The sequence below is a fragment of the Martes martes genome, assembly GCF_963455335.1.
Source record: "Martes martes genome assembly, chromosome: 4".
NCBI classification, from domain to species: Eukaryota; Metazoa; Chordata; class Mammalia; order Carnivora; family Mustelidae; genus Martes; species Martes martes.
The window spans coordinates 190508447-190535429 of NC_137891.1; the positions used below are offsets into that span (position 1 = coordinate 190508447).

Genomic DNA, 26983 nt, shown 5'->3' on the forward strand with positions numbered 1-26983 from the left:
CTCGCGGGGGTCAGCAGCCGGCCCACCCCGCCCGCGTGGAGGGAGCGGCAAGGGGGCAGGGGCAAGGGGCGCGAGTGGACGTGCTGCCGACGCGGCGGGATGAGTGGGAACCAAGGTTCTTCTTCGCGGCGGCCGCTATCGGGGTCGGGGCAGCCGATGTCCCACTGCGGGCCTCCCGCCCCCAGCCCTACGGACCCCCGGGCCGCAGCCCCCGGGCCCCCGCCCCCAGCCCCAGGTCCTTGCTCGCGGACCCACGTGCGAGGGCGGGGCGCATGCGCGGGGGCGGGCCGTGCGAGCGGGGCGGGGCGAGGCGCATGCGTGGGGCGGGGCGGGCGCGCGGGGCGGGCGCTTGCGTGGGCGGGGCGCGCGTGCGCACTGGCTGCAGCGCTGCTCGGCGGGCCGGCGCCGGGGTCCCGGCGGCCGTGGGGCGCGGGGCGGCCATGGGGCGGGGGGCGGCCGCGGCGTCGGGGCCCGGCTAGCGACGGTGAACGGCGGCGGGGCGGCGTGGCCCGCGGGCTCGGCCCAGAGACGGGACGGCCCCGCAGGCGCCCCGGGCAGCGAACGGTGAGTGCGCGCGGCCGGCCGGCCCGGCCCTCCGCCCGCGGTCGCCGCCGTCCGGGGTCGCGGGGCGGCCCGGGGGCCTGGGAGCGCGGGGGCCGGGGCCGGGGGCGGGGGCGGGGGCGGGGGGCCTGCCCGCCGCCCGGGTGTGGGCCTGGGGGCGCGACGGCCGCCCTCGCCGGCCGCCTCCGGAGTCGGGTCGGCGGGCAGCCGGGAGGGTCGGGCCCTCGGGGGCAGGCGGGTCGCCGCGCCCTCGGTGGCTGGGGACGCCCGCCTGGCGACGGCAGCACGGCCCGGCGCGAGCGGACGGATGCCCCGGGCCGGGGTTCTGAGTAACAGGTTCCCGCTCCCCGCCCGCCCGGGGCGCGCCTCTGCCCCGCGCCGCGGACCTGCTCGCTCGCCTGGGCGTGCGCCCCGGGCCCCGGAGGGCAGTTGTCGCCCGTCTGCGGACGACGCCCTCCGCGGACTCGCTCCCCGGACGCCGTCCCGCCGCCCGGCCGTGCCCTCGCTGTGACCTTTGCCCCCGCCGCCGGCGCCTGGGCAGGGTCGGCGGCCGGTGCCGCCCGAGGGGAGCCGGTGCCGCCCGAGGGGAGCCCTCGCCGCGGCTCGGCTCTGCGTCCGACTTGCTCCGCGCCCCGCCGCAGCCGGCCCCGCCGCGGGGGAGCAGCCGTCGGTTTCCCCGGGCTTCCCCCGCCGAGGGCAGGCGCAGGCGCTCGTGTCGGTCGTCCTGGGGGTCCGGCCCCGCGTCTTTATGCCCCGAGGTCCCGGGGCTTTCCTGAAAGCGGACCGTCGCCGGGGGGAGCTTCGGGGGGAAGCCCCGGCGCCCCGGAGAGGCGGGAGCCGCGCCCGAGGGCCCCTCCGGCAGCCTCGCCGCTGCCCTCCCCACGCCTGTCGAGGCCACGAGGCCCCGTTGGCCGTCCAGGCTTGGGAGGGCCCAGCCCGTCGCGGTTCCGCTGGAGGCGCGGCCGCCGGCTCCTGAGTGGCCCGCACGGGGGCGGCTGGGGCAGCGGCCTGCGGGCCCCGCGGATGCGTGTCTGCGAACCGTGTTGCGGCGCGCGACGGCAGGTGCCGGCTCCCCTCGGAGCCGCCGACCCCGCTGCGCCTCGGCCGCGCGCCTGCCACAGCCCCTCCCGTCTCCACCTGCTCCGCTCGTGGGGTTGCGGGTCGGGCTCCTGGCTCGGTGGCCAGAGGACTTTCCGAAAGGCCTCCCTTGGCTCCCACGCTGCCCCTGCGGGCGCCCGGTGCCGTCGCATCCTTGCCGGCCCTGGGCGCCGCGGATGGGAGGAGGGGAGGGCGATCCGCACACTTGCCCACCTCCGCGTCCGCTAGTGAGGTTCAGCACTTTCCTGTTTCTGTCACCAAATTGCTCTTCTTTTTCGTTCAGTGTTTTTAACCAGTACAAACTGAGAGCTCTCCGTGGATGTCACGGACGTCCCGTCGGTCTGTGGGTGTGTCTGACTCCTGTCTTGGGTTTCTCGGTGTCATCTCCGCCTGTCCCCTGCCCACCATGTGTGAGTTCTAGGAAACGTTGCTGCCCAACACTTTTCTCCTAATAAAATTCCCCAGTGCCAGAGTTGTTTTTTAAAATTAGATTTGTGGGGCGCCTGGGGGGCTCAGTGGGTGAAGCCTCTGCCTTCCGCTCAGGTCACAATCACAGGGTCCTGGAATTGAGCCCCACATCGAGCTCTGTGCTCAGCAGGGAGCCTGCTCCCCCCCCCCCACCTGCTTCTCTGCCTACTTGTGATCGCCGTCAAATAAATAAATAAAGTCTTTTTAAAAATAAAATAAAATTAGATTTGTGCTGTGGCACCTGGCTGGCTCCTTTGGCGGGGTATGCCACTCTTGATCTCAGGGGTATGAGTTCGAGCCCCATATTGAGTGCAGAGATGACTTAAAAATGAAACTTTTTTTTTAAAGATTTTATTTATTTATTAGACAATGGGAGGGAGGGGGAGAGAAACTCTGAAGCAGACTCTGCACGAGTTCAGAGCCCGACGGGGGGCTCGATCTACAGCAGTGAGATCATGACCTGAGCTGAAACCCAGAGTGAGATGCCCAACTGACTGAGCCACCCAGGCACCCCTAAAAAAGAAACTTAAAAAAATAATCCTGTTAGGAAGGTGCATGAATTTGGATGGAATTCGAATCTCATCCTTTTCAAACAGTTAACTACTGGAACAACCTTGTCATCACATTAGTTTTTGTGAGTAAAGATTAACAGATTCTAGATAATGGGTAATAGAAGATTTTTAAATATATTTGCCTTTTGTAGTTTTGATAGTTTATTTATTTTTAAAGATTTTATTTATTTATTTGACAGAGAGAAATCACGAGTAGGCAGAGAGGCAGACAGAGAGAGAGAGGAGGAAGCAGGCTCCCTGCTGAGCAGAGAGCCCGATGCAGAGCTCGATCCCAGGACCCCTGGACCATGACCCAAGCCAAAGGCAGAGGCTTCACCCACTGAGCCACCCAGGTGCCTGATAGGTTTATTTTTTTTATTGTTTTGAAATAATTATACATTGACAGGAAGTTGTGAAATAGTGCAGAGACCCTTGTAACCCCCCCGACTTCATTTTACACACCCATAGAATAGTAGCTTTTTTTTTTTTTTTTTTAAAGAGAGAGACCTTGGGGTGGCCAGCTGTAGTCTGGCAACTGCACGTGAAGCTGCTGGGAACACTCCCGAGCTGTGTTTATGTGGACAGACGTTTTTATTACTCTGAGATAAAAGCCACCTTGCAATTGCTGGGTTCTGTACTTCTCTTTTTTAAGATTTTGTAAGAAACCGCCAAACTTCCAGACTGACTGCCATTCGTGCTCCAGCAGCGTGCGAGTGAGTGACGGTTTCTCTGCAGTCTGGCTCCGGCTGTCTTAGCATCCCGGCAGGTGTCATGGCACTGGTATTTGTATCTCCTGGTGGCCAGTGCCACGGAGCTTCATGTGTGCACGGCCTCGGCGTCGTCCGTCCTTTGCCCATTTTCTAATTGGATTATTTATTTTTTTACTTTTTAAACTTTTGCCTTTTGAGATTTCTCTGCATATTCTAGATGAAGACCTTGGCTGGATATCTCCTTTGCAAACACTTTCTCCCACTCTGTAGCTCGTTTGTTCTCTTCACAGGGTCTTCCCCAGAGCAAGCACCTCGCTCCAGTGAGGTCCAGTGTATTGATGATTCTTTTGTTACCTTTTGTGGACTGTGTACATCATGTGTAAAAAGTTCTCTCTAGTCCTAGGTCAAAGGAGAAAGTTCTCCTTTGTTCGTTCGTTCTTTCTCTCTTTCTTTCTTCCTTTCCAAGATTTTATTTATTTATTTATTTGACAGAGAGAGAGAGATCACAAGTAGTCAGAGAGGCAGGCAGAGAGAGAGAGGGGGGAAGCAGGCTCCCCGCTGAGCAGAGAGCCCGATGCGGGGCTCAATCCCAGGACCCCAGGATCATGACCCGAGCCGAAGGCAGAGGCTTAACCTACTGAGCCACCCAGGCGCCCCTAAGATTTTATTTTTAAGTTAACCTCTCCATCCAATGTGGGGCTTGAACTTACAGCCCCAAGACTGCACTCCACCAGCCGAGCCGGCCAGGCAGCCTGCTCCTACATTTTCTAATAAAAGTTTTACAGGTTGTGTTTTACACTTGACATAACCCATTTTGATTTGTGTTTATGTTTGTTGGAAGTGTGAAGTTCAGGTTGAGGTTCACTCTTCTTTCGCCAGCTTTACGGCCAAATAACTGACGCGCATCACCGTGTGAGCCTGAGCAGAGCACGTTTGTCTGGTACAAAGCACTAGGTGTCCGAGGCTCGGCGCGGTCGAGTTGTTAAGCTGTGCCTGGAAGCTGAGATGGCGTCGCCCGCACGCTCGGCCACAGACCGGTTTGTGCTCAGCACTTCTCCCGGGCCGGGCGAGGAGCTGGTGGAAGGTGATCTGGGCCTGGTTGAAATGCGGCTTAGCACACCACGCGCTGCACGGGAACTCTCGTCTGTATGCCGTGGCCTTGAACAGGGGCTTGGGAGCACGGGCCCAGATGCCAGCTCTGCCCCATCCTAGCTGTGTGACCCTGGTCCTCCGTGTCCTAGACACGCCCATGCGCCTCATTTGAGCGTGTGTCAGGTGCCACGAGGTGAGCGCTCGGTTGGGACCTGGCAGGGTGGGCACCGGGCCTGGATGTGTTTCTGCTGCTCGCCGGCCGTCCTGGTCTTGGATGAGGGTCCATATTCCTGCAGGCAGCCCTGCCTCCGCTCCTCCTCCGTTCTTGGACGGACGGCAGCGCACCTGCGGGAGAACACCACAGCCCCGGCTGCGCTCGTTGAGGTGGCAGTCACACACCTCCCTGCGTTCACCCGTGTTTGGGTCGTAGCTAGCCTGTGTGTCACCGGTCAGCCTGTCCTTCCTTTCTCAGACGTCTTTGGTTCCGACCGTGCTGGTTATTTCCTTTTAAAGGGCGCACTGTTACAACCCACCTAGTAGGCTCCTTTAACTGACGTGCCTCTTTTGTCCTTTCCTGGCAGTAAGTAGCTCCGAGTCCCTTGCACAGTGAGGCGTTTCAGCGGCCTTGCGCTGGAGCTGCGGGTCCGGAGAGGACTTGGTTGGCCTCACCTCGCAGGGCGGCAGGTGAGGCTGCCGCGAGGCCCCTCGGCCCTGGCGCCCAACTGAAGCTGCCCCTACTTTGCTGAGCTTCTGTTGGCAAAGAATGTTAGTGTGTTCGTTTTAATTCATGTAGAGTTGTCAACACAAAGTGAACAAACCTTTTAGAGTCAAAGTTGGAGCGCCTGGATGGCCCAGTCCGTGACTCTTGATTTCGGCTAAGGTCACGAACTCAGGGTTGTGAGGTCAGGTACCAGGTCAGGCTCTGCCCTCACCGGGGAGTGTGTTTGAGATTCTCCCTCTGACCCTCCCGCCCTGCGCTCGCGCACGTGCACGCTCTCTTTCTCAAATAAATAAATCTAAAAAAAAAAAAGAATCTCTAGAAGTAAAAAAGTTTTATTTGAGCTCAAGTTAGGACAGTTGCTCTGGAAATGCATCTTCATAGGGAAGAGGGCACTCGAGGAAATGAATGATTTTTGCAGCATCATATACTTTTTACATCTTGTAAAAGCTCAAAAGATTATAGATTAGCACATAGGCAGGAGCAACAAATTTGTTGGGAAGGAATGCGGGGAGTGGGAGTGTTGACGGACATCTCAAGGACGAGCTGATTTTCCTTAGGCTGCTCCTTCAGCAGGTGTGCAGTGCATGCGTGGGGGCCGTAAATCAGACTTTGGGTTTGAGCGAAGTTTACGTACAGTCCTGTTGACTTAACTCTAAGATGGTTCCTCTTGTATGTCAGACCCTTAGAGGGTTTTCCTCTCATCATAGCTGGCGTACAGCGTCCCTTTAACTCCAGGCGTACAGTGTCGACCCAGCAGTTTCTGTAGGTCACTCAGTGTTCACCGACATAAGTGCAGTCACCGTCTGTAACCATTCAGCATTATGACACTATTATTTTATATAAACATATATTTATTTTTAAAATGCTATTTATTTGTCAGAAAGAGAGAGAATGAGAGAGAGAGAGGGAGAGCATGTGCCCGCAAGCAGGGAGAGCAGCAGGCAGAGGGAGAAGCAGACTCCCTCCCGAGCGGGGAGCCCGATCTGGGACTCGATCCCAGGACCCTGGGGTCATGACCTGAGCCGAAGGCAGAGGCTTAACTGACTGAGCCTCCCAGGCGCCCCAGGTCCTTGTGAGGACTAAGTAAATTACAAAAGAGAAGCACTTGGGGCAGTGCTGGGCACAGAGAAGAAGCTCGGTTAAGTTACTGATTACGCAGCTTTTGCGTAGTTCTTAACGCGGTAAGGAGGTAAACATGCACGTAATTGTTTTTACATATTGAACAAAACTCTGCCATCTTGAATCTCTTATTACCAGTTTGTCCTGGCACTGTTTTGGGCCCCGCACGGCCTTTCTGTCCTCCCGTCCTGGCACTTGGTGCTGCCCCCGGTTGTGCCTCCTGAAATCCTCGCTGCTCTTGCGTTCCCCACCTCACACTGCCGGTTTCCTCCCAGACTTCTCTCCTGACCCTTCCATGTGGCTCCTCAACGGGGGCCTGCCCCAGATTCAGCCCTTGGGTCTCCTGCCCAACCCCCTAGGGAGTCCATTTCGTTCTAGTTCTAGTCCATCTAGTTCCAGGGCTGTAAGCACTCACCACGTGCTGATGGGGCCCAGATCTCTGTGCCCAGACCAGCCTGTCCCCAGAGCTCTGACCTTAAACATACAGCTGCCTGCTTGTCTTCTCCTTGTCTTGGCTGGCAATAACCAGGTGAATTTGGTGAGGCTCCTTGCAGGCCGGGAGAGCCTCAGGAACACAGAATTTCTGGAGCTTCCGTTCTCAGAAGGGGAAGGAAACAGGCCACAAATGAGGGGCATCTAGCCGGCTCAGTCGGTGGAGGGTGTGAGTCTTAAGATTTTATTTATTCACTTAACAGAGAGAGATCACAAATAGGAAGGGAGGCAGGCAGAGAGAGAGGGGGAAACAGGCTCCCCGCTGAGCGGAGAGCCCGACGCGGGGCTCGATCCCAGGACCCTGAGATCATGACCTGAGCCGAAGGCAGCGGCTTAACCCACTGAGCCACCAGATACCCTGAGAGCATGATTCTTGATCTCGAGTTGTGAGTTCCAGCCCCATGTTGGGTGTAGGGATTACTTAAAATCTTAAAAAAAAAAAAAAAAAAATAAGGGGCGCCTGAGTGGCTTAGTTGTTTAAGTGTTGGACTCTTGATTTCAGCTCAGGTCATGATCTCAGAGTTGTGAGATCAAGCGTTGGGCTCTGTGCTGGGTGCGGAGCCTGCTTGGGATTCTCCTTTCCCTCTGCTCCTCTACCCCCATGTTGATACTCTCTCTCTCTCTAAATAACTAAATAAATAAATGCATCTTTTAAAAAAAAAAAGCTGGACTTCTAACTGCCTGAGTTGTCCAGGCACCCTAGCAATCAAGTTTTTTTTTTTTTTAGGATTTTATTTATTTATTTGACAGACAGAGATCACAAGTAGGCAGAGAGGCAGGCAGAGGGAGAAAGGGGGGAAGCAGGGTCCCCACTGAGCAGAGAGCCCGATGCGGGGCTCGATCCCAGGACCCTGAGATCATGACCTGAGCTGAAGGCAGAGGCTTCACCCACTGAGCCCCCCAGGTGCCCCTAAATATCATTTATTTTGGAGCGTGGGGTGAGGGCCAGGGAGTCTTAGCAGACATGCTGCTGAGCGTGGAACCCGAGGCAGGGCTCAGCCTCACAACCCTGAGATGACCCGAGCCCAAACCAAGAGCTGGATGCTTAACCAGCAGGACCACCAGGTGCCCCCAAGTGTCCGACTGTTGCTCTCAGCTCAGGTCGTGAGCCCAGCAGGGAGCCAAATTAATCAATAAATAAACAAACAAACTTTAGTGCTAAAAAATGCCAGCTGTCATGTGAGCAGCAGGGAGGGCTGCCAACTGATCAGGTAGTGGAGCTACTTGGAGGCTGCCGTGGCCGCGGTCCTTTCCTAAAATAAGACACTAATGAAATTTGCCTCCTTGACTCTTGCACAAACGATGTCTCTGTGGCAGGCGATGCCGTTTGATCGCGTTGTACCCGCAGGACGACGTCTTTCAGCCCTGGAGTCCGTCTTCTCTCCCCTGCCGCTGCCTGATGCACTCCGCGCACGGGATGACCTCGGTCGTCCGCTGTTACTCCGGCAGCCTTCGCGGCTTCCGCACCGTAGACTCCCCCTCAAGATGCCGCTTTCCCGGCTCGTCCGTCAGGAGCAGCTCCTCGTCCGTCCGCGGGTCCGTCCCTGCTCGGGCGCCACGTCCCGCTCTAGCTCTCTCGCGGCCGCCGTCTGCCGTGACTTCCTCCCCCGGAGTCCTCAGAGTCGTCCGTGAGGGTGGGAATCTGCTTCTTCCAAACTCCTGTTGTTGTTGGCATTTTGTCCTCTTCCCATGAATTGAATGTTCTTCGTGGCATCCAGATGGTGAATCCTTCCCAGGTTTTCCATTGACTTTGCCCACATCCGCCAGAGGAATTCGTAGCTAGGGCCGCTGTCGCCTTATGAAATGCGTTTCTTAAACAGTAACTCGGGAGTTGAGATTACTCCTTGACCCGTGGGCTGCAGGATGGACGTTGTGTTGGCGTGCGTGCTCTTCTCCGCCAGAGCTCTTGAGTGAGTAGGTACACTATCAGTGAGTAGTAATATTTTGAAAGAATCTTTTTTTTAGTGAGTTTTTTTTAAAGATTTTATTTATTTATTTGACAGAGACAGACAGTGAGGGAAGGAACACAAGCAGGGGGAGTGGGAGAGGGAGAAGCAGGCTTCCCGCCGACGTGGGGCTCGATCCCAGGACCCTGGGATCATGACCTGAGCCAAAGGCAGACACTTAAACGAATGAGCCACCCAGGCGCCCCTGAAAGAATTTTTTCTGAACAGTCGGCCGTGGGCTTAAGATACGCAGTCACCCAGGGCGCCTGGGTGTCTCCATCGGTTAAGCGTCCAGCTCTTGGTTTCAGTTCAGGTCATAATCCCAGGGTCATGGGATGGAGTCCTGCGTTGGGCTCCCTGCTCGGTCTGCCTGAGATTCTCTCCTCTCTTCTGCCCCACCCCACACACTCTAACACGCATGCTCGCTCGCTCACTCCCTCAAATCAATAATCAGTTTTTAAAAAATTTAGTCAGCTACGTTGTAAGCAGACCCCCTGGCTGTGTTGTTCCATCTCTAGAGTTCAGGCTGGTACTCTTAGCATAATATTTTTTTTTTTAAGATTTTACTTTATTTGTTTGACAGATCACAAGTAGGCAGAGAGTCAGGCGGGGGGTGGGGGGAAGCAGGCTCCCTGCTGAGCAGAGAGCCCGATGCGGGGCTCGATCCCAGGACCCTGAGACTCTGACCCGAGCTGAAGGCAGTGGCTTCACCCTCTGAGCCCCCCACGCACCTCTCTTAACATAATTCTTTTTTTTTTCCTTTTTTTTTTTTTTTCCTTAACATAATTCTTAAGGATACTTGGATTTTCTCAGTGGTCAGTGAGCATTGGCTTCAACCTAAAGTCACCAGCTATGTTAGCCCCTGACGAGAGAGTCAGCCTGTCCTTTGAAGCTTTGAAGTCAGGCAGTGACTTCTACTCTCTGGCTAAGACAGCCCTAGATGGCATCTTCTCTCAAAGTCAGGCGGCTTTGTCGCCCCTGAAAATCTGTTGAGCAAGCTGCCTTCACTGGTGATTTCAGCCGGACCTTCTGGAGAACTTGACAGTGCTTCTGCGCCGGCAGGTGCTTCTCTGCGTGTACTTCAGCCTCACGGAGACGGCTGCTGTCTGTTCACACCAGCCTCCGCTGGCTTCCCGCTCCCCTCTGCAGCTTGCCCCCCTCTCTCAGCCTTTACGGAGTCGAGGAGAGTCAGGGCTTTCCTTTGGATTAGACTGTGGCTGGTTTCACTTGAGCTTAGCCAAAAGGCCGAGAAGCCATAGACTGTGGCTGGTTCTGTCAGCAGTAAGGCTGTTTCGCTTTCTTGTCTTTGTGTGCTCTGGAGTGACACTTTGGGAGTTTCTCCTTTGAACTCACAGCTCTGCCCACTGGGGCAAGAGGCTCGCTTTTGGCCCATCTCGGTTTTCAACCTTCCTCACAGCCCTGCGTCATGTCTAGCTTTGATTTAAAGTGAGAGACGTGCAGAGGGCCTGGCCGGCCGGCTCGGTCAATAAACTGTGCGACTCTCGATCTCAGGGTCATGAGTTCAGGCCCCAAGTTGGGCATGGAGCCTACTTTTAAAAAAACAGGTAAGTGATGTGAGAGATGGGCCACTCTTCCTTTCACTTGACCACTTAGAGGCCGTTGTAAGGGTATTGATCAGCCCAGTTTCAGTATTGTCTTGTCTGAGGGACCAGGGAGGCCTGAGGAAGGGGAAGGGCTGGACCAGCCGGTCTGTGTCAAAACACCTACAACACTTACGCTCGTGAGTTGGCGGACTTAAATGGGCGCAAGGGAGTGGTGCCCCAGAGCAGGTACCGCTGATCACAGCCCACCGTAACAAATATAATAGTGAAAAACTTGGAAGTATTGCAAGAATTACAACAGTGTGACACAGAAACACAAAGTGAATGAGCGATGCTGGTGGGAAAATGGTGCTGGTACATGCGCTTGGCGCAGGACAGCCACAGACCCTCAATTTGTAGAAAATGTAGTGCGTAATGCCTGTGGGTGGGGTGAAGAAGGAGTTTGACTTCATTCTTTTAGACACGGCTGTCAAGTTTTTGTAACATTGCTTGAGGAAAAGATGATGCTCTGTCCGTCGAATCCCCTTGGCGCGTCTGTTGAAGATCCGTTGATCGAGGGGCGCCTGGCCGGCTCGGTTGGAGCATTTGACTCCTGATCTCCGGGTTGTGGATTTGAACCCCACGTTGGGTGTAGGCATCACTTAGTTACAAATAAATTTAATGTAAAAAGAAAATCTGGTGGTTGTACCTCTGTGAGGGCGTCATTTTGGAATTTGTTCTGTTTCCTTGATCTGCCTGTGTGTGTCGGTACCACGCTGTCTGGGTACAGTAGCTTGACTGTAGATCATGAAGTCAGGAAATGTTAGTCTTACTTTGTTCTTTTTCAGTCTTTTTAGCTATCCTAGGCCTAGGTCGTCCACATTTCCATGTGAGTTCTAGAATGTTTGTCTTTTTTTTTTTTTTTTAAGAAAGAGAAAGAGCATGGGTTGGGGGGTGGTACAGAGGCAGAGACAGTCTCAAGCAGAGTCCGCACTGAGCGTGGAGCATGGCGCGGAGTTCGGTCTCCCTCGAGACCGTGACCTGAGTCAAAATCAAGAGTTGGACGCTTCAGGCTCTGCACTCAGCATGCGGTCTGGTCGGGATGCTCTCTCCCGCTGCCTCTCCTGCGGGTGCTCCCTCTCTCCCTTCCTCTGTCCCCCCCTCTCTCAAATTGAAAAAAGAGAGAGATGGACACTTAACCGACTGAGCCACCCAGTTCGTCATTTTCTGTAGAAGAGGCTGCAGGGGTTTGTGTGTGGGAATTGTGGAGAGCCTAAGTCAGTTTGAGAACTGAAATCTAACAGTGTCAGCCTCTCCGATCTGTGGACGTGCTTTTGTCTCCACTTATTTGCTTCCGTTCATTTCTGTCAGCAGCTTTCGTAGTCCCCGGTGTACAGGTTCTGTGCGGCTCCTAGGGAGACGCCACTGATCCACGGCCCCCCGGTCTCAGGCGCGCCTTGTGCTGATGCGATGTGAATGCGTCGGGAAGTGGCCGCTGCGGTGGGTCTGGTTAGCGTCCATCAGCACACGGTCAGACAGCGTGTTCTTAGGGCGACAGCTCTTGTTGCAGCGACGTTCAGGTGTATGCTCCGTTACAGTTTCCTAGAGCCACACGCCGTGCACTACATCCACGCCTGACTTTATAACTCGAGTTAGGCTTTCTACCTCTTTTGCCAACTATTTCCTTATATAGCTTATGTTTCAGTGCTGTTGTAAATGGTATTTTTGCTTATTTATTTATGTATTTATTTTTTTAAAAGATTTTTATTTATTTATTTGACAGAGATCACAAGTAGGCAGAGAGGCAGGCAGAGAGAGAGAGGGGGAAGCAGGCTCCCCGCTTGAGCAGAGAGCCCGACGCGGGGCTCGATCCCAGGACCCTGAGATCATGACCTGAGCCGAAGGCAGAGGCTTTAACCCACTGAGCCACCCAGGCGCCCCTATTTATTTATTTTTAAGGCTCATCTGTTTATTTCAGAGAGAGTGTGTGTGAGCAGGGGGAAGGGGCAGAGGGAGAGGGAGAGGCAGACTCCCTGCTGAGCAAGCAGCTGGACGTGTGGCTGGGGGACGTGGGGCTCCGAGGTGTGGCTCGATCCGAGGACCCCGGGAATCATGACCTGAACCGAAGGCAATGGCTTCACCTTCTGAGCCCCCCAGGCGCCCCCGGGTGGGAGCTCATAAAACTACTGATGCCTTCAGTCCGGGCTGGGTGTGGGAATGATTTCCTGAAGCCCCTCCGGTAGCTGTAAGGTGCGGCCAGGGTAGGGGTACAGGGCGCCATCACCTTTCTCCTGCCACATAAGCCCGGGCTTGTCTGTGGTCTCTGAGGGTCCCTTCTGCCCCTGCCGCTCCGAGTTCACCTCCTGCGGGGCCGTCATCCTCTGACACGTCCTCAGCCTCTCCTTGGGAACAGGGGTTTTCCTGTGCACTCCGGTCCCTGCTGGGGGCCTTCGTTTGCCTCGCTTGTCCCTGCGGTGGGGGCTGTGTGGCTGGTTATCCTGCTGGCTCCCCCTGGGTGCCACCTTCTCATACCCGCGACAAGCCTGCGCCGCCTTCTCTCCCCCTTGGGCAGGTCCAGGTGCCTCTGTAGCTGCAGGACCCTCGCCGTGACCCTGTGGTGGCCCTTCCTGTCCTTGGAGAATTCCCCGTTTGGTCCCTTGATCTACACTGGGTTTTCGTCAAACTCCACCCTTCTTTTTCCATGTTCAATGTACTGATTTCCACCTCTCTTTGTCGCCACTTCTGCCTTTCTTAAACTGATTTTATTCCTTTTCTAGCTTTATGAGAATCTCCGCTCGTTACTCTTCTCAAAAACTCCAGCACACCTTAGCGGGGGCGGCATAGACTTTGGTTTGTGTTCATACTATTCTGGTCTTTTCGATGCGTTGCCGTGTTGGTTTGAGCCCCAAGAGGCTTGGGACAAAGTTGAGGCGGTTCTGGGTGGTTGCAGGATTGTTTTCTTTGTTCCTACTTTTTGGTCTTTTCCTGATTGTATTGTACTGTGGTTGGATGGTAAGGTTCTCTGCCTTACTAGTGTTTGGAAATTGATGTTTTCTTTGAGGCTAAAAGAGGTCAGTTTTGGCAGATGTTTTATCGGCTCATTCGCAGGGCCTAGAGTCCAGTGTGTATCCGCTTGTCTGTCTTACTGAGTGAACCGTTCGGCTCTGCGGCCCCGAGGGGCGATTAACGCTGCACAGCCCTGCGGGGATTCGCCCCGCAGCGGTGTGCGGTGTCCCCACCGGTGACTGCTCCTCTCGCCGGCGCCGGGCCTCGCTCGTCTGGGGGAGGAGTACGGCGGCCGCAGCCCGCTAGCTCTTCCCACCCTGCGGCCCTTAGGTCTTCTGGGCGCACTGGAAACACAGGTCCCTGAGCTCTTAACCGTCTCGGGATAGAAAGAGACTGTTCTCAAGTGCTTCAGCAGGCGGGGCTTCAGCCATTTTTGTCTCCTGGTGGAACGGGTACGTCTATGTGTATATAGTGTTTTCTGCCTGCATATTTATTTACTTTATTTGTTTTATTAAATTAAGGCATCAGTGTTTTTCTGATCGGAGTCCTTGTTTACCGACTGTGGAAACGGAACACAAGAAAGTCAACATGAGTAAGGCGCAGAGCGCAGATCCGGCCTCGTACCGCTGCTCCGCGTGCCATGGGGATGAGGACTGGGGGCCCAACCACCCCATCCGGGGCCGGGCCAAGTCCCGCAGCCTGTCTGCCTCGCCCGCCCTGGCGAGCACCAAAGAGTTCAGGTACGAGGCCCTCCCCCAGCCGCCACCGTCAGGTGTGCGGTCGCGCGGACTGACACGGCGGCGTGTGTCCCGGAGCAGCGGCCGGCGCCCAGCTGGCGCGGCTCCCCAGGGGCACCCGCCCGGGACGGTCTTCCTTTCCTTCCCCTCTCAGCCAGAGCCCGCCCCGACGTTTGGTGTCCGAGGCCGTGTGGGTGGCCCCTGAAGGCGCGGCGGCGGGACCCACGCGGTGACGGGGCTGGCACGGGGCTGCGTGTGGCCGCAGGGGAGTTGGGCAAGCGCCCGGCCCGGCCCGTGCCCCGCAGCGCGTGCTCTTGCACAAGCGCTTGAGCAACAGCTGCCCACGAGGCGGCCGGCCGGGCCTGCTGTGCTGGTGGCGCCGCTGCCCTGGCTGCTGGGGCCGCGGCCGAAGCGGCCAGAGCCGATGCTGCTTCTCAAGTGGGTCCCACCTCTCAGACGCGAGGGCGCTTTCGGGGGGAAGCGCCTTCCCTCGGTGGCGAGTGGAGCGGGGGTGGCGCGCGGGCCGCTCCCCGCGTGGAAAGCTCTAGAGTGCGTGGGGGCGGCCGTGCTGCCGCAGCTCCCCGGTGGTGCGGGGCTCTGTGTTCCAGCCGCGCTGCGTCCGCCTGTCGGTCCTGTGCGGCTCGGCTCACGGCCCCCCAGTTCCGAGGCTGGGCAGCGGGGTGCGGCGACAGCGGGTCAGAGGGGGCCCCCGCGGAGGAGGCGGACGGGCGTGTGTCCTGTCGCGCGGGTCCTCGAGCCCGCTGGCGAGGCCCACCGCAAGCTGACTTTCTTCTGGGCCTGTGCAGGGCCCGTGAGCCGTAGCTTTCCTTGGACTCCGGGGCTCTCTCGGAGGTCGGGTGCCCTTTCCGAGACAGCTAGAAAATCTGTTTCGTCTGCATTGAATTCGAAGATTTTGTGGACCCCACGAGACAGTTGAAGATGAAGTCTGCTCCCTTCGGCCGTCTTTGGGTGCAGAAGGCGACGGCAAGGCCCTTGGGGTTGAACACGTTCCATTACCCTATCACTGTGGGGATGTCCCTGTCGCTCCCTCCAGCCTGTGCCAGGGTGGGCATTGAGCCCTCTCGAGCAGGGAGGGGGCAGGCCAGCCAGGTGGTCCCTGTGACATGAGCTGGCCACAGTCGCTTCGTTTGGTTATTGGATTATGGCCGAGTCACATTTCAGTTATTGGACAAGTTGGGCCATTCGAGTAGTATCTTTTTTAGTGACCGTGCAACTCAGTGTGAGCACTTTTGTTAGAATTTTCATCTAGGTCATTAAGGGTTGGTCTCTCAGGTTTTGATTCTCAAGTATAGGCTGGAGGACCAGTCGCCAGACAGACTTGGTCAGAGGGACTGCTCGGATTCCGAGTTCCAGGCCTGTCCCCAGAGGGAGTCTTCCCTGTTCCTGGGGTAGGGCCTGGGCACCTGCCCTGGTTTGGGGGCCTTTCTCTGAGGCGCACTCTCCGACTGTTGATGCTATACAAACGGCGTGTGGCGCTCCAGGGCGGGATCTCCTGGGGCCGCCACTGGATGCTGGGCAGATGATGGGCGTAAAGTCATTATGATTAAAAGCCCTTCTAGAGTCTAACGGTCCATTAGGTCTGCTCACCGGCTGTGTCCCCTCTCCCCACAGGAGGACTCGCTCTCTGCACGGGCCATGCCCAGTGACCACGTTTGGACCAAAGGCCTGCGTGCTGCAGAACCCCCAGACCATCATGTGAGTGCGAAGGGGCTCTGTGGGGGCCTGTGCTGTCGTGGGGTCACGGCACCGGGGAAGGTTCTGACTCCGGGTGAGAAGTGCACTTTTCTAGTCAGGGAAGCCACAGGGCATCCGACGGCTCCAGCAGGCACGGGCCTCTCTGCCTTCCCGCCGGCACGTGGGGGTCAGGCCGGTCCCGCTCCTAGGGCACCGAAGCTGGATGGCTTTAGCTACTTCAGCTGCTATCTTCAGAGTTACTGTTTCATTTTGACAATGAAAAGTGTAGGAGGAAACAATGTATTTCTTTTTATTTTTTTTTTAAGATTTTATTTACTTATTTGACAGACAGAGATCACAAGCAGGCAGAGAGGCAGGCAGAGAGAGAGGAGGAAGCAGGCTCCCTCTGAGCAGAGAGCCCGACGTGGGGCTCGATCCCAGGACCCTGAGATCATGACCTGAGCCGAAGGCAGAGGCTTTAACCCACTGAGCCACCCAGACGCCCCGGAAACAATGTATTTCACACAGGAATAGGGTCAGACATGCTTCTCCGCTGATTTGATTTGATTTGATTTTTTTTTTTTTGAGAGAGAGGGAGAGCACAAGGTGGCGGGGGCAGGCTCCCCGCCTAGCAGAGAGCCCGATGCGGGGCTCCATCCCAGGACCCTGGGATCATGACCTGAGCCGAAGGCAGAGGCTTCACCTGCTGAGCCCCCCGGGCTCCCCTCCTTTAATTATTCTTAAAACAGACATCAGTCGGCTATTTGAGATTTCTGCGTCTACCTTTGAGAGAGGTGCCTCCTTGCAGGCGTTACGAGTGCTCCCAGGCCACCAGGGCGTCTTCGGGGGCCCCGTGGTGCCTGGATGAGAAACTATAAAAATGAAGCAATCAGGGTCATTTCTCTGGACTCAGTGACTGTCTGACTTCTCACGTCCAAAGAGTCACATGGTTCCAGAAGGCCGGGAGCTCCGCAAAGGCCTCTGTGCGGTGGTCCGGCTGTGCTTCATGTCTGAGGAAAACGCGCTGACATCACTTACCTGGCGTTGGTGCTTTCTGTTAAACAGTCAGAATTCCATCCCACCCTGAGCCTTTGCCTGGCACCTGTGGGAGCTCCCCAGCCCCTATAGTCTAGGCCTTTTGAGGGGCCCTCACAGGCTCCTCTCCTTCAGGGCAAGCTGTGGGGATCCCACATTTTGCACAGGGGTGAGAGCCGTGGGCTCAGGTGGGCCTCCTCGACTGACTTGTCTGGAGTCCCAGGAGGCAGCCCCGGCAGTGGGGACCCCTGGCCTCGGGTCACAGGCTGAACCGGTTCCAGGTGGCTGGTGCAGTGCTGCCACCTCCAGGCTCCCCAGGCGAGTGCCGTGTAAACTGCTAGGTCCTGTGACCAGGAAACCCAGCGACAAGGCCGTCCCACATCTTACAGGCGCAGGAATGAAGTCTTAGTGTCTCTGCCAGATCCAGGTGCTGTCTGCGGCTGCTGGTTACTGCAAAGCTCAGGGCAGGTCCTGTCCACATGCGGCCCCTCTAGTACCCTACAGCCCGCCCTGCACTGCAGCCACATGGGTAACCTGCCCCCCCACCCCCGGCGCCCCCAAACCCAGAGCCCCAGCAGCCTGCTGCTGTGTCAAGCCCTGCCGTCTCCCGTGCCCCATGCCTTCCTGTTTGCTCTGGCCCAGCCTGGCTCTCCCTTGGCCTTTCACCAGCTGCCCAAGGGCCCCTCCCAGCACTTCCCGGTCTTGGCAGACCTATTCTCTCCTTTTCACTCTGCTCGGCCTAAGTGCCACCACGAGTGGCCTCTCACTGTCCAGCCTTGATTAGCCATCCTGTACTCCCAGCCGAGCCACAGTCGCTGTGTGGGGGGCGGGGGAGTCGGCCTTGTGAGCCTCAGGTGGGTTAGACGGGCTGGTTCCGGCAGGTGCTCCAAGCAGAACAGCAGATGCCCCTGAAGGGTCCCTAGGGCTACAGGTTGGAGCTGAGGAAGGAACAGCCTCGTCTGCCCTTTCCCGCCCCTGTGCCCGACACTTCTCTTGGGGCTGCTGCTGTCTCTGGATGACAGGGCTCCTTTTCTCCACCTTGGACCTGCCCCCTTCCAGCACTGCACCTGGCTGAGGCTCTGAGTGTCCTAACCTAACTTCTCTAATGCTCGAAAGTAAGATAGGATAGAGATCAGAGAGAACTTTTACGTCCTAATTTACCGTCTGAAATTTCACCACAAATGCGTGTGTGTTTTCTTTTATGTTGAAATGTGTGGAGTTGCCAACCTGTCGTTGCCCTTGGCTTACTAGGCAGTGGTTCCAGTCGGGCACCTGTTAGCTCACAGGCGTCCTCCCTCTCCCGTCCGGCCTCCACGACCTATATGCCGGGGAAGGGTCACATCCCCACCTTGTGGTGACCCAGCGGGAGGCTGATCACAGTTGACACCCAGGCCTGTGCAGGACACACTGTGGTGGCTTTGCCTGGGCACAGTCTCAGGGCCAGAGGGGCCATAGGCCCTGCACGCCTGGGTCGGCACAAAGGGGCTTCGACCCAGGCAAGGGTCCGTGAGCTGCCCACGTTGCTTCTGAGGCCCACGGCCAAGCACAGGGACGCTGTTTGGGGAGTACACACCCCTCCACCTGACGAAGCCCTGACAGCTCCTCCCACTGGGCCAAGCCGCTTCCACAGCCCGCTCGGACTCCTGTGTGGCTGGGCTGTGTCACCACACCCAGCCCTGAAAAGCCGAGCGCCGCCAGCTAGTTCAGTGAAGTGCGCGGCGCCCGGCGTCCGGCCTCTCTGCTGTTAAAGGTGATCTCAGGACTTTTTGTTTCAGATAGGTGATTGGCCAAGAGGATCATGTAAATGGTAAAAAGATTCAGTAAGATGTGCTTGGTTTTTAATTTTAGGGAGTTTTCTTGCCATAGTGCCTTTTGAAAGTCAACTTTAGGATTATTTCGCTTTCAGTTTTGAGTTTGCAGAAATTAAGTTTATAGTGCAGGTGCTCTGTTGGGAGAGTTTTGGGGGGCTGGTGTGCCCTACACTTCTGTTGTTAGCAAAGTGGGACCAAAAAGCTATGACCGAAGCCGCTGTACCGCACTTGTGAGCCAGCACGTGACCTGGGCAGAAAATGAAACTCACAGAGGGTGTCGTGAGCGGCCCCTCCCCATGCGGAAATGCCTGGCAAGGGTGAGTGATGCTCACTAATGGAGGACATGAGACACCAAGCCTCTGTGTTGGTGGTTTGGGTCATGGTTTTGGAGGTTTTTAGTGGGACTCGCACACGGTCTAAGGCCTGGGAGAAAGGCCTCCGAGGATGTGCTGTGCCTGTCCTCCCAAGGGAACGCAGTCCCAGTGCGGACGCTCCTCTCCCCTCGCAGGCACATCCAGGACCCTGCCAGCCAGCGGCTGACGTGGAACAAGTCCCCGAAGAGTGTTCTCGTCGTCAAGAAGATCCGGGACGCCAGCCTACTGCAGCCCTTCAAGGAGCTGTGCGTGTACCTGATGGAGGCGAGTGAGCCTGGTCGCGGGGTGGCAACCCAGAACCCCCTCGGCACCCCCACCGCGTCTGTGCCGGCCAGACTCCTCCATGGAGCTCAGTGGGCTCTGTGCTCTTCTGGGCCACGGGGTGGGGGTGGGCATGGAGCTGGCCGCCTAGCCAGGTTCTGGCTTTGTGATCCCAGAGCTGACCAAATCAGGAAGCCCATTTCAGGGGCACCTGGGATCGAGCCCCGCATCGGGCTCCCTCCTCAGCGGGAAGCCTGCTTCTCCCTCTCCCACTCCCCCTGCTTGTGTTCCCTCTCTTGCTGTGTGTCTCTGTCAAATAAGTAAGTAAAATCTTTTTTTTTTTTAAAGATTGTATTTATTTATTTGACAGAGATCACAAGCAGGCAAAGAGGCAGGCAGAGAGAGAGGAAGGGAAGCAGGCTCCCTGCTGAGCAGAGATCCCTATGCGGGGCTCGATCCCAGGACCCTGAGATCATGACCTGAGCAGAAGGCAGAGGCTTAACCCACTGAGTCACCCAGGTGCCCCTAAATAAGTAAAATCTTTAAAAAAAAAAAAAAGCAGCAGCAGCAGCTGCCCATTTCAGGCAAGTGACTTCCCTAACGGAGGGTCACAGGGCCTCAGGAGGACGGAAATCTGCATGAGCAGGTTGAAAGCAGTCTGCCCTCTGGGCCTGAGGAATGCGTTTCCTCCTCGTTGTAAAGTCCTGAGGCTCAAGAGGAGGCTTCCCTGAAGACCAGCCTGGTCTGAACCGGGTCTGGGTGGAGGGGCTGACGCGCTTGTTGTCTCCCTTGCAGGAGAACAACATGATTGTGTATGTGGAGAAGAAGGTTCTGGAAGACCCTGCCATAGTGAGCGATGACAACTTCGGACCAGTCAAGAAGAAGTTCTGCACCTTCAGAGAAGGTGAGTTTGCCTTCGGCTCTGTCACTCCCGAAGGTGTTCGCACCCCTGCCCCAGACCTGGCAGAAGCTTCTAGCGCTCCTGCCTCATCGTGGGCATAGTGCCCTGTGGCATCAACGGCTGCCGAGACACCTTGTCTTGTGTTTGTTGTGTTTTCTAGATTATGACGACATTTCCAATCAGATCGATTTCATCATATGCCTGGGAGGGGACGGGACCCTGCTCTACGCGTCTTCACTGTTCCAGGTGAGGTGTGCGGGGCTCCGGCCCCGGTGCCGCACGAGGAGGTGATTTCCCGGGGAGGCTTTCCGCCCCTTCTTGTACCTCGTGACCTGACGCCGCGGGGACGCCGAGTCTGCGTTCTTCTTACTCCAATACAGAGCTTTTAGTGTGGTTATTTGGCTATAGAGCATGTCTGCAGATAATGCCAAGTGTCTCATCTGCCCTGTCTGGGTCTCCGTCCTCACCGGGAGTGCTGCTGACAGGGGAGCCCGGGCTGGCCAGCAGGACCGGCTGGGAAGAAGGGGGGCAGTGGTGGCGAAACGGGCCTGGGGGGGCTGCTGCCGATCCACGGACACGTGGCACCCACGAGGAGAAGCGGGCACCTCGTGGCCTAGGGGATGGGGCCCACAGCAGGATGAAGGCGGTGGCCCCAGGCTGACCCTCCAGGGTACCCGGGAGGCCTGTGGAGGCTCCGGAGGGTGAGAGTCTGCCTGGAAGCCCACTGGGGCTGCCCGCAGTCCGCCCTCGCTCTGCAGGGGAGGCTCTGGCGTGGTGGCTTGTGTCCTTGCCTGACCAGCGCTCTCTGTCTCCACGGCCAGCAGGCTGGTCGGTCCTGTCGCATGGCTTCTCATCAGCTCTGCATCAGCTCTGCGTCCGCTCCTCCCGGCCTCCCTGTCTGCTGGCTGACCTCTTCGTGTGCGGTCGCTTGGTCTCAGCCTGCTGGCCGCCTCCCGCACCCTGCCCCTGGCCGTGCACTCATGTGCCTGTCCATTCCCGGGAACAGTCAGGCGGGGGTGGTCCGTCGGTGCTGGGGACAAGTGGGGTGGCTCTTGAGTGGATTGGCTAGCTGACTGACCTGCCTCATTGGCTCACAGGGCAGCGTGCCTCCAGTCATGGCGTTCCACCTGGGTTCCCTGGGCTTCCTGACCCCCTTCAACTTTGAGAACTTTCAGTCCCAAGTTACTCAGGTGATACAGGGTAAGTCAGAATGTTCCGGAACTCACAAGGAGTTCTGAACATGGGATTGTCTCCTCACTTGGTCTTGGGGGTTTGTAATGATGTGTAGAGCAACATTTAAGTGCTTGAAGATTCAGAGATTTAAGATTTTCGAACAGTTCCAATACTGTTTTCCTCACACTGAGAAGTTGGAGGGGGTCACTGGCAGAAGTGGCCATGTGTGCTGGTTCGTAGCCGTGGATTGGCATTTACAGATGGCTCGGGTTCTGCCCTCTGTTTGGGAAAAGAAGGGTGGTCTCTGGTCGGGCAGGGGTGTCTTTGCCTCCTGCAGGCTGCCACTGCCCATTCCCCACCAACCTCCCTGGCCATGACCCTGCTGGCCCCCAGGGAATGCGGCCGTTGTTCTTCGGAGCCGGCTGAAGGTCAGGGTCGTGAAGGAACTCAGAGGGAAGAAGATGGCGGTGCCCAACGGGATCAGCGAGAACGGCGTGCTGCTTGCGGGCCTGGACGCGGAGGTTGGGAAGCAGGTCATGCAGTACCAGGTCTGTGGACGTGGGCCCTGCCCCGGCTCCAGGCCCTGCCCTGCCTGTGCTACGGCCTCAGGAAGGGGCACAGGGTGGTGGGACTCAGGTCCGGGCCCGGTGGGGTCCCCTGACCTCAGGACCTCCCACAGAGCCCAGGAACAGTGCAGGTGCCTATGGGGCCCACCTCCTAGGACAACCATGCCCGGCCCCTGCCTGTGTGCAGTGACTTTGTCCCCCCAGGTTCTGAATGAGGTGGTGATTGACAGAGGCCCCTCCTCATACCTGTCCAACGTGGATGTCTACCTGGACGGGCACCTCATCACCACGGTGCAGGGTGATGGTAGGTAGCCACCTGGGGTCCCACGGCGGTGGGGGGTGGGAACAGGAGCCCACAGAGAGTGACCCTGCGGCCTGTCCACCAGGGGTGATCGTCTCCACCCCGACGGGCAGCACAGCGTACGCGGCCGCCGCCGGGGCCTCCATGATCCACCCCAACGTGCCGGCCATCATGATCACACCCATCTGCCCCCACTCGTTGTCATTCCGGCCTATCGTGGTCCCTGCGGGGGTCGAGCTGAAGGTCAGAGTCCACCTCTACCCTCTATGGTTTAAGATGTTGCCTGGGCCCTGCCGCGCTGACCCACCCCCTTTGCCCCCGGCTGTGACCCCAGCACCCGCGGGGTTGTGGACCCACCTTGCTGGGTGCAGGGAGGGGCTTCACTCTCTACCTTGTCTGTCTGGCCAGGTGCAGCACTGAGAGCTGGGCCAGCCCCTCCAGCAGGGCTGCGGGCCCTTGGGGGGAGGGGCTGGTCCCCACTGGATGAGGGCAGGTGAGCGGCACGTGGTCCTGGCGTACCCGGTGCCCACCACTGCTTCTCCGTCTTGTTCTTTGCCTGCCTCGCGCTCCCCACTTTGGTCCACCCTGGGCCGGCATGTCCCTGGCTGTGAGCCCTGGTAGGCAGGGCTACATCTGCAGGTCACAGGGAGAGAGGACTAGAGCCGGACCCCTGGATGGTGTCCCTGGCCCTGGGTGGGTAGTCGGCAACTGGGCTTGATGGCTGCCTGTCTTATTCCTGGGATTGGTGTCTGCGAGACAAAAGTATGAGACCTTCATGGCCCGGAACTGCCCTTGGTGTAGAGTGGGTGGTAGGGATACCTTCAAGAGTCCTCCTGCCCAGTGCTGCCCTCCCAGGGCAGGGGTCCAAGGTGCTCAGCTGCACTCAAGAGCCCACATCTGTCCTGCTTGTCCCCCTCCAGATCATGCTGTCACCAGAAGCAAGGAACACTGCATGGGTGTCCTTCGATGGACGAAAGAGACAGGAGATCCGCCATGGGGACAGGTGTGTGAGCCTTGGGGCCGGAGTGAGGAGTAGGAATGAGGGGTGGACTCAGGCCCTACCTGCCGCCTTCATACCCTTGGTGCGGTTGGCTTGTGCAGGCCCCAAAGACAGAGCCCTGGCCCTGAGAGCTGCGGGGGGGCAGGCCTGTCGGGCAGCTGGTCTCCCACGCAGGTCGAAGCGTGTTGGCCCATGGTCTGTGCTGACCTTGGGGGCAACAGATCCACAGCCCCTCACTCCAGCCTGCCCTGGTGCCCTGCCAGCTGCACCTGTCCTTAGGGTGGGGCAGGCCCCGGGAGCTGAGATGGTCCCCAGCTGGGCCGGGGTGGGCACGGCCGTGGGGAAGGGCTCACCTGTGCTGTGTCTCCCACTGCCTCAGCATCAGCATCACTACCTCTTGCTACCCGCTCCCCTCCATCTGCGTCCGAGACCCCGTGAGCGACTGGTTCGAGAGCCTGGCGCAGTGTCTCCACTGGAACGTGCGGAAGAAGCAGGCGCACTTCACGGAGGAGGAGGAGGAGGAGAAGGAGGGGGAGGGGGAGGAAGAGGGGGAGGGCTAGGCCTGAGCTCCTGCTGTCCACGCTAGGGACCCCAGAGACCCAAAGCTGCTCCGCTGCCTCGTTCCCACTCGCTCTCCGGGAGCCGACCTGAGCCGACCTGAGCACGTGCGCTGTGAGCCCCGAGCAGGCATCAGAAGTCACAGCACTTTCTTTTGTAGCCGGTGGGGGGAAGAGCCAGGACTCTGCCTTTTGTCGACCAGATCAGCCATTTTTAACATTTTAAATCTGACTTCTTTTTGCATTTCTAAACAAGAGAAGTGAGTGCTGGTGGGGGCTCGGAAGTCCACACCGGGTGGTGCCCGCCCGTGCTGTCCCTCAGAGCCTGGTCCCAGGGCGGGACGCCAGAGCCGGATGTGCTCTTCCATGATTCCTCATCAGGAAACTCGCGCTTCAGTCAGTCTGTTGAAATTCAGAGGGGATCAGAATGGCTTGATCTGTCTTTCCATGTCGAAAATAAATGTCTTGTAGCCAAAAATCTTCCTTTAGCTGCCACGACTTTCCCCTTAAATCCTGCACCTTTTCCCCTAAAAGGACTCGGGAGGGGGCGCTTCTGTAGAGAGCAGTTTGGTATTTGATTGGCTGATACGTGGAGGGTCCCCCTCCCTCCTGCCCGGCCCCTGCACCTCCTCTGGGCACACCTTCCTGCCTCGGTCTCCAGGCCCTCCCCTCCCCCACTGCTGTGGTGTGCGAGCCCCGCGGTGGCCCGGCGGGAGGTCAGGCCCATGCACATTCCTCACCAAGCAGGGGCGGCCCCCTCTGCACCCTGGAAGGTATTTTCAGTCCTGTGTACACTTTGTAGAGATCATTTTAAGCTTTTTGAACTGCTTATGTGCAGATTTTATTGTGCACACTTTGAAGATGACAGAGGGAGCGGGATTTGTACTGTTACTTGCTCCAATGTTTACACGTGTTCTGTGTGGCACTGTGTGCTGGGACCACTCTGTTCAGCGCGCTCACCGTGGGGGTGACGGCCCACGGGGGGAGAGGGTGCTTTTCTCGGTTAGCAGCCGTGGCACTGGCGACTGCAGCTAGAAGACGGGGACGCGTTGGTTCGTGAGGAGAGAGGTGGTTGGGGACGTTTTGTGTTGGTTCTGCTCTTGCTTCTCCCCGTGGGTCTTGGGCTCGCGAGGAAGCTCCCATCATTCCGGCGGCCGCACCGCTGCCCGCTGGCTGCGTAGGGCGTGGGCACGTGTGCTTGCCACATGGGACCCAGAGCCCGTGTGGTCTGGTGGGAGCCGTGTCTCAGTGCGTGTGGCTTGGGCCCCTGGTTGTTGTTGCCTGACAGACGTCCTACATTCGGCATCTGTTTCTGAGTAACTGATTCCTCTTGGAGCTGCCATTTTTATAGAAGGGACAGAAACTGCCCTTTTTGCTTGGACCCGCTTCTGGGGTGACAGGGACGGTCCTGTGCTTCGTCTTGTGGAGGGTCACGTGCCTCATTCTTGGGCTGATAGGAAGGCTGGGGGCCCGCGCGGGCAGCCACCCTCAGCCAGGGGCCTCCGTAGAGCAGGCTCTGCGGCCCGAGCGTGGCCTCCCGCATCCATGCTTCTGGGCTTCTGGCCCTCCGGGTGGTTCTTGGCTGACGGCCTGGAGTTGGAAAGGGAGGGGCCCGCATGGCCATCCGGCAGGGGCGGGACGCGGTGAGAGGGTTGCTGCCCAGCCTCCCTTGGGCTGAGAGGGGTCCGAACCAAAACTCCCAGCTTTAGGTCCAAAAGACAGTGGCATTTGGGATTTGGGTCACTGGTTTAGGGAAAAAAAAAAAAAAAAAAGCAAGTATTAACCAAGTCCGAAAGCAGCATGATTTGGAATGATCTAGAAAACTTTGGATTTTTTGAAGTAAATTCTTAATGTTTCATATTGTTAATATCTTGAAAATTTGTTAGATGTCGTTGAAAGCCTTATTACAATATTTTCAGATCCTTTCAATAAACAGACTTGTTTAAAAACTTGGATTGGCTGACAACTTTATTTGGTCCTTTGTAACCAACACAGAGATGCTTAGAGAGGCAGGCCGGGCTTCTAGAGTCTGCGGACACCGAGTGTGCCGTTGGGAGGCGTGAGGCAGAGGGGACTTGCCCAGGCAGCCGCCACGTTGGATCCCATCCCAGGTGCCCCCGTCAGCCTTGCCATTGGCACCATCAGGCCTGGGGCTCAGCACGTGTTCTCCCCAGAAGGCGTGTAGAACGGGGTGTCACCACCTGTCCTGAAGGGTAGAGCAGAGGCTTGGGTGACGGAGCGGGCTTGAGCCTACAGAAAGGACATGCTCCCAGGTAAATCAGAGGGCTGGCCCAAGGGGACCCCCAGAGGGGCTCTGGGAGACCGGCAGCCCCCAGAGGCTTCGAAGTCCTCCCCACAGCTCCATCCAGGCCTGTTGGGGTCAGGGGGCATGGGCCAGGCTCTGGCCCACACTCATCTCTCCTCCCCTGCTCCCTCCTCCCATTCCACATGGTCTTGACTAGGTGTCCGTGAATGTGGGGGAAGGCTTTGCCAGGAGCCCAGCTGAGCACTGCAGACATGCAGGAGGACACTGGGTGCCCCAGCCATCTGCAGAGGCCTGGGGGGAAGGGGAGAAGCAGCTGAGCTCTCCCCCAACCTCCCTGTCCCTCCTCCCAGGCCAGTCCTAGAGCATCAGCCTCCCGGGGCCGAATGTGGCCTTGGCCTGCCCTGACCGGGACCCTGCTCTCCTGGGGCACATGTGGGAGCAAGTCACCTTACTGCTCAGGTGTCCCAGTGGCCAGGAGGCCTCTGCAGTCTGGGCTGGCCGGCTGGGAAATACAGGCACCTGTGGTCAGTTTGCACAGGTGCCACAAGCAGCAGGGTGGGGCAGGAACCCAGGCTCAACCCTGGCGTCCAGAGGTTCTCAGGATTCGAGCTGGCGGTGTGTGCAGATCCCAGGCTGGGCTTTGTCCCCTCTGGTGGCAGAAGGCCCACTTTGAGGGCAAGGGCCAGAATCAGCTGGCTAGAGGGGCTGGCTCAGGGTTGGCCGCTGCCTTTAACCACAAGGCCACGTGTCGCAATAATGGCTGTTGACCTGTAAGCCTTGGACTTTCCTGTCTTGGGGAAAGGAGGAGGGTGGGGCACAGAGGCCACAGGGTCTCAGGCCGCCCCAAGCTTCCAGGCTTCAGGGCGGTAGCCTTGGAACCCTTTCTGGCCTTTGCTGGCTAGGCTGGAGCAACACAGGGCCAGACCCCAACCCAGGCCTCTGCTGAGTTCCCCACCTGGCTGGCCTCCCTTCCATCTCAGGCCAGGCCACAGGCCGTGTCA

General features: G+C 57.8%; 1 protein-coding gene across 1 annotated transcript; it reads left to right on the top strand.

Annotated features, from left to right (window-relative positions):
• Positions 1–380: 380 nt before the first annotated feature.
• NADK (NAD kinase) lies at positions 381–25671 on the top strand. Its single transcript, XM_080800672.1, has 12 exons — positions 381–564; positions 13827–14045; positions 15675–15758; positions 19092–19221; positions 20014–20122; positions 20280–20365; positions 21217–21319; positions 21686–21840; positions 22063–22162; positions 22245–22402; positions 23080–23162; positions 23539–25671. The coding sequence occupies exons 2-12, from the start codon at positions 13894–13896 to the stop codon at positions 23717–23719; spliced, it is 1341 nt and encodes a 446-aa protein (XP_080656798.1). The 5' UTR covers positions 381–564; positions 13827–13893; the 3' UTR covers positions 23720–25671.
• The last annotated feature ends 1312 nt before the right edge of the window (positions 25672–26983 follow it).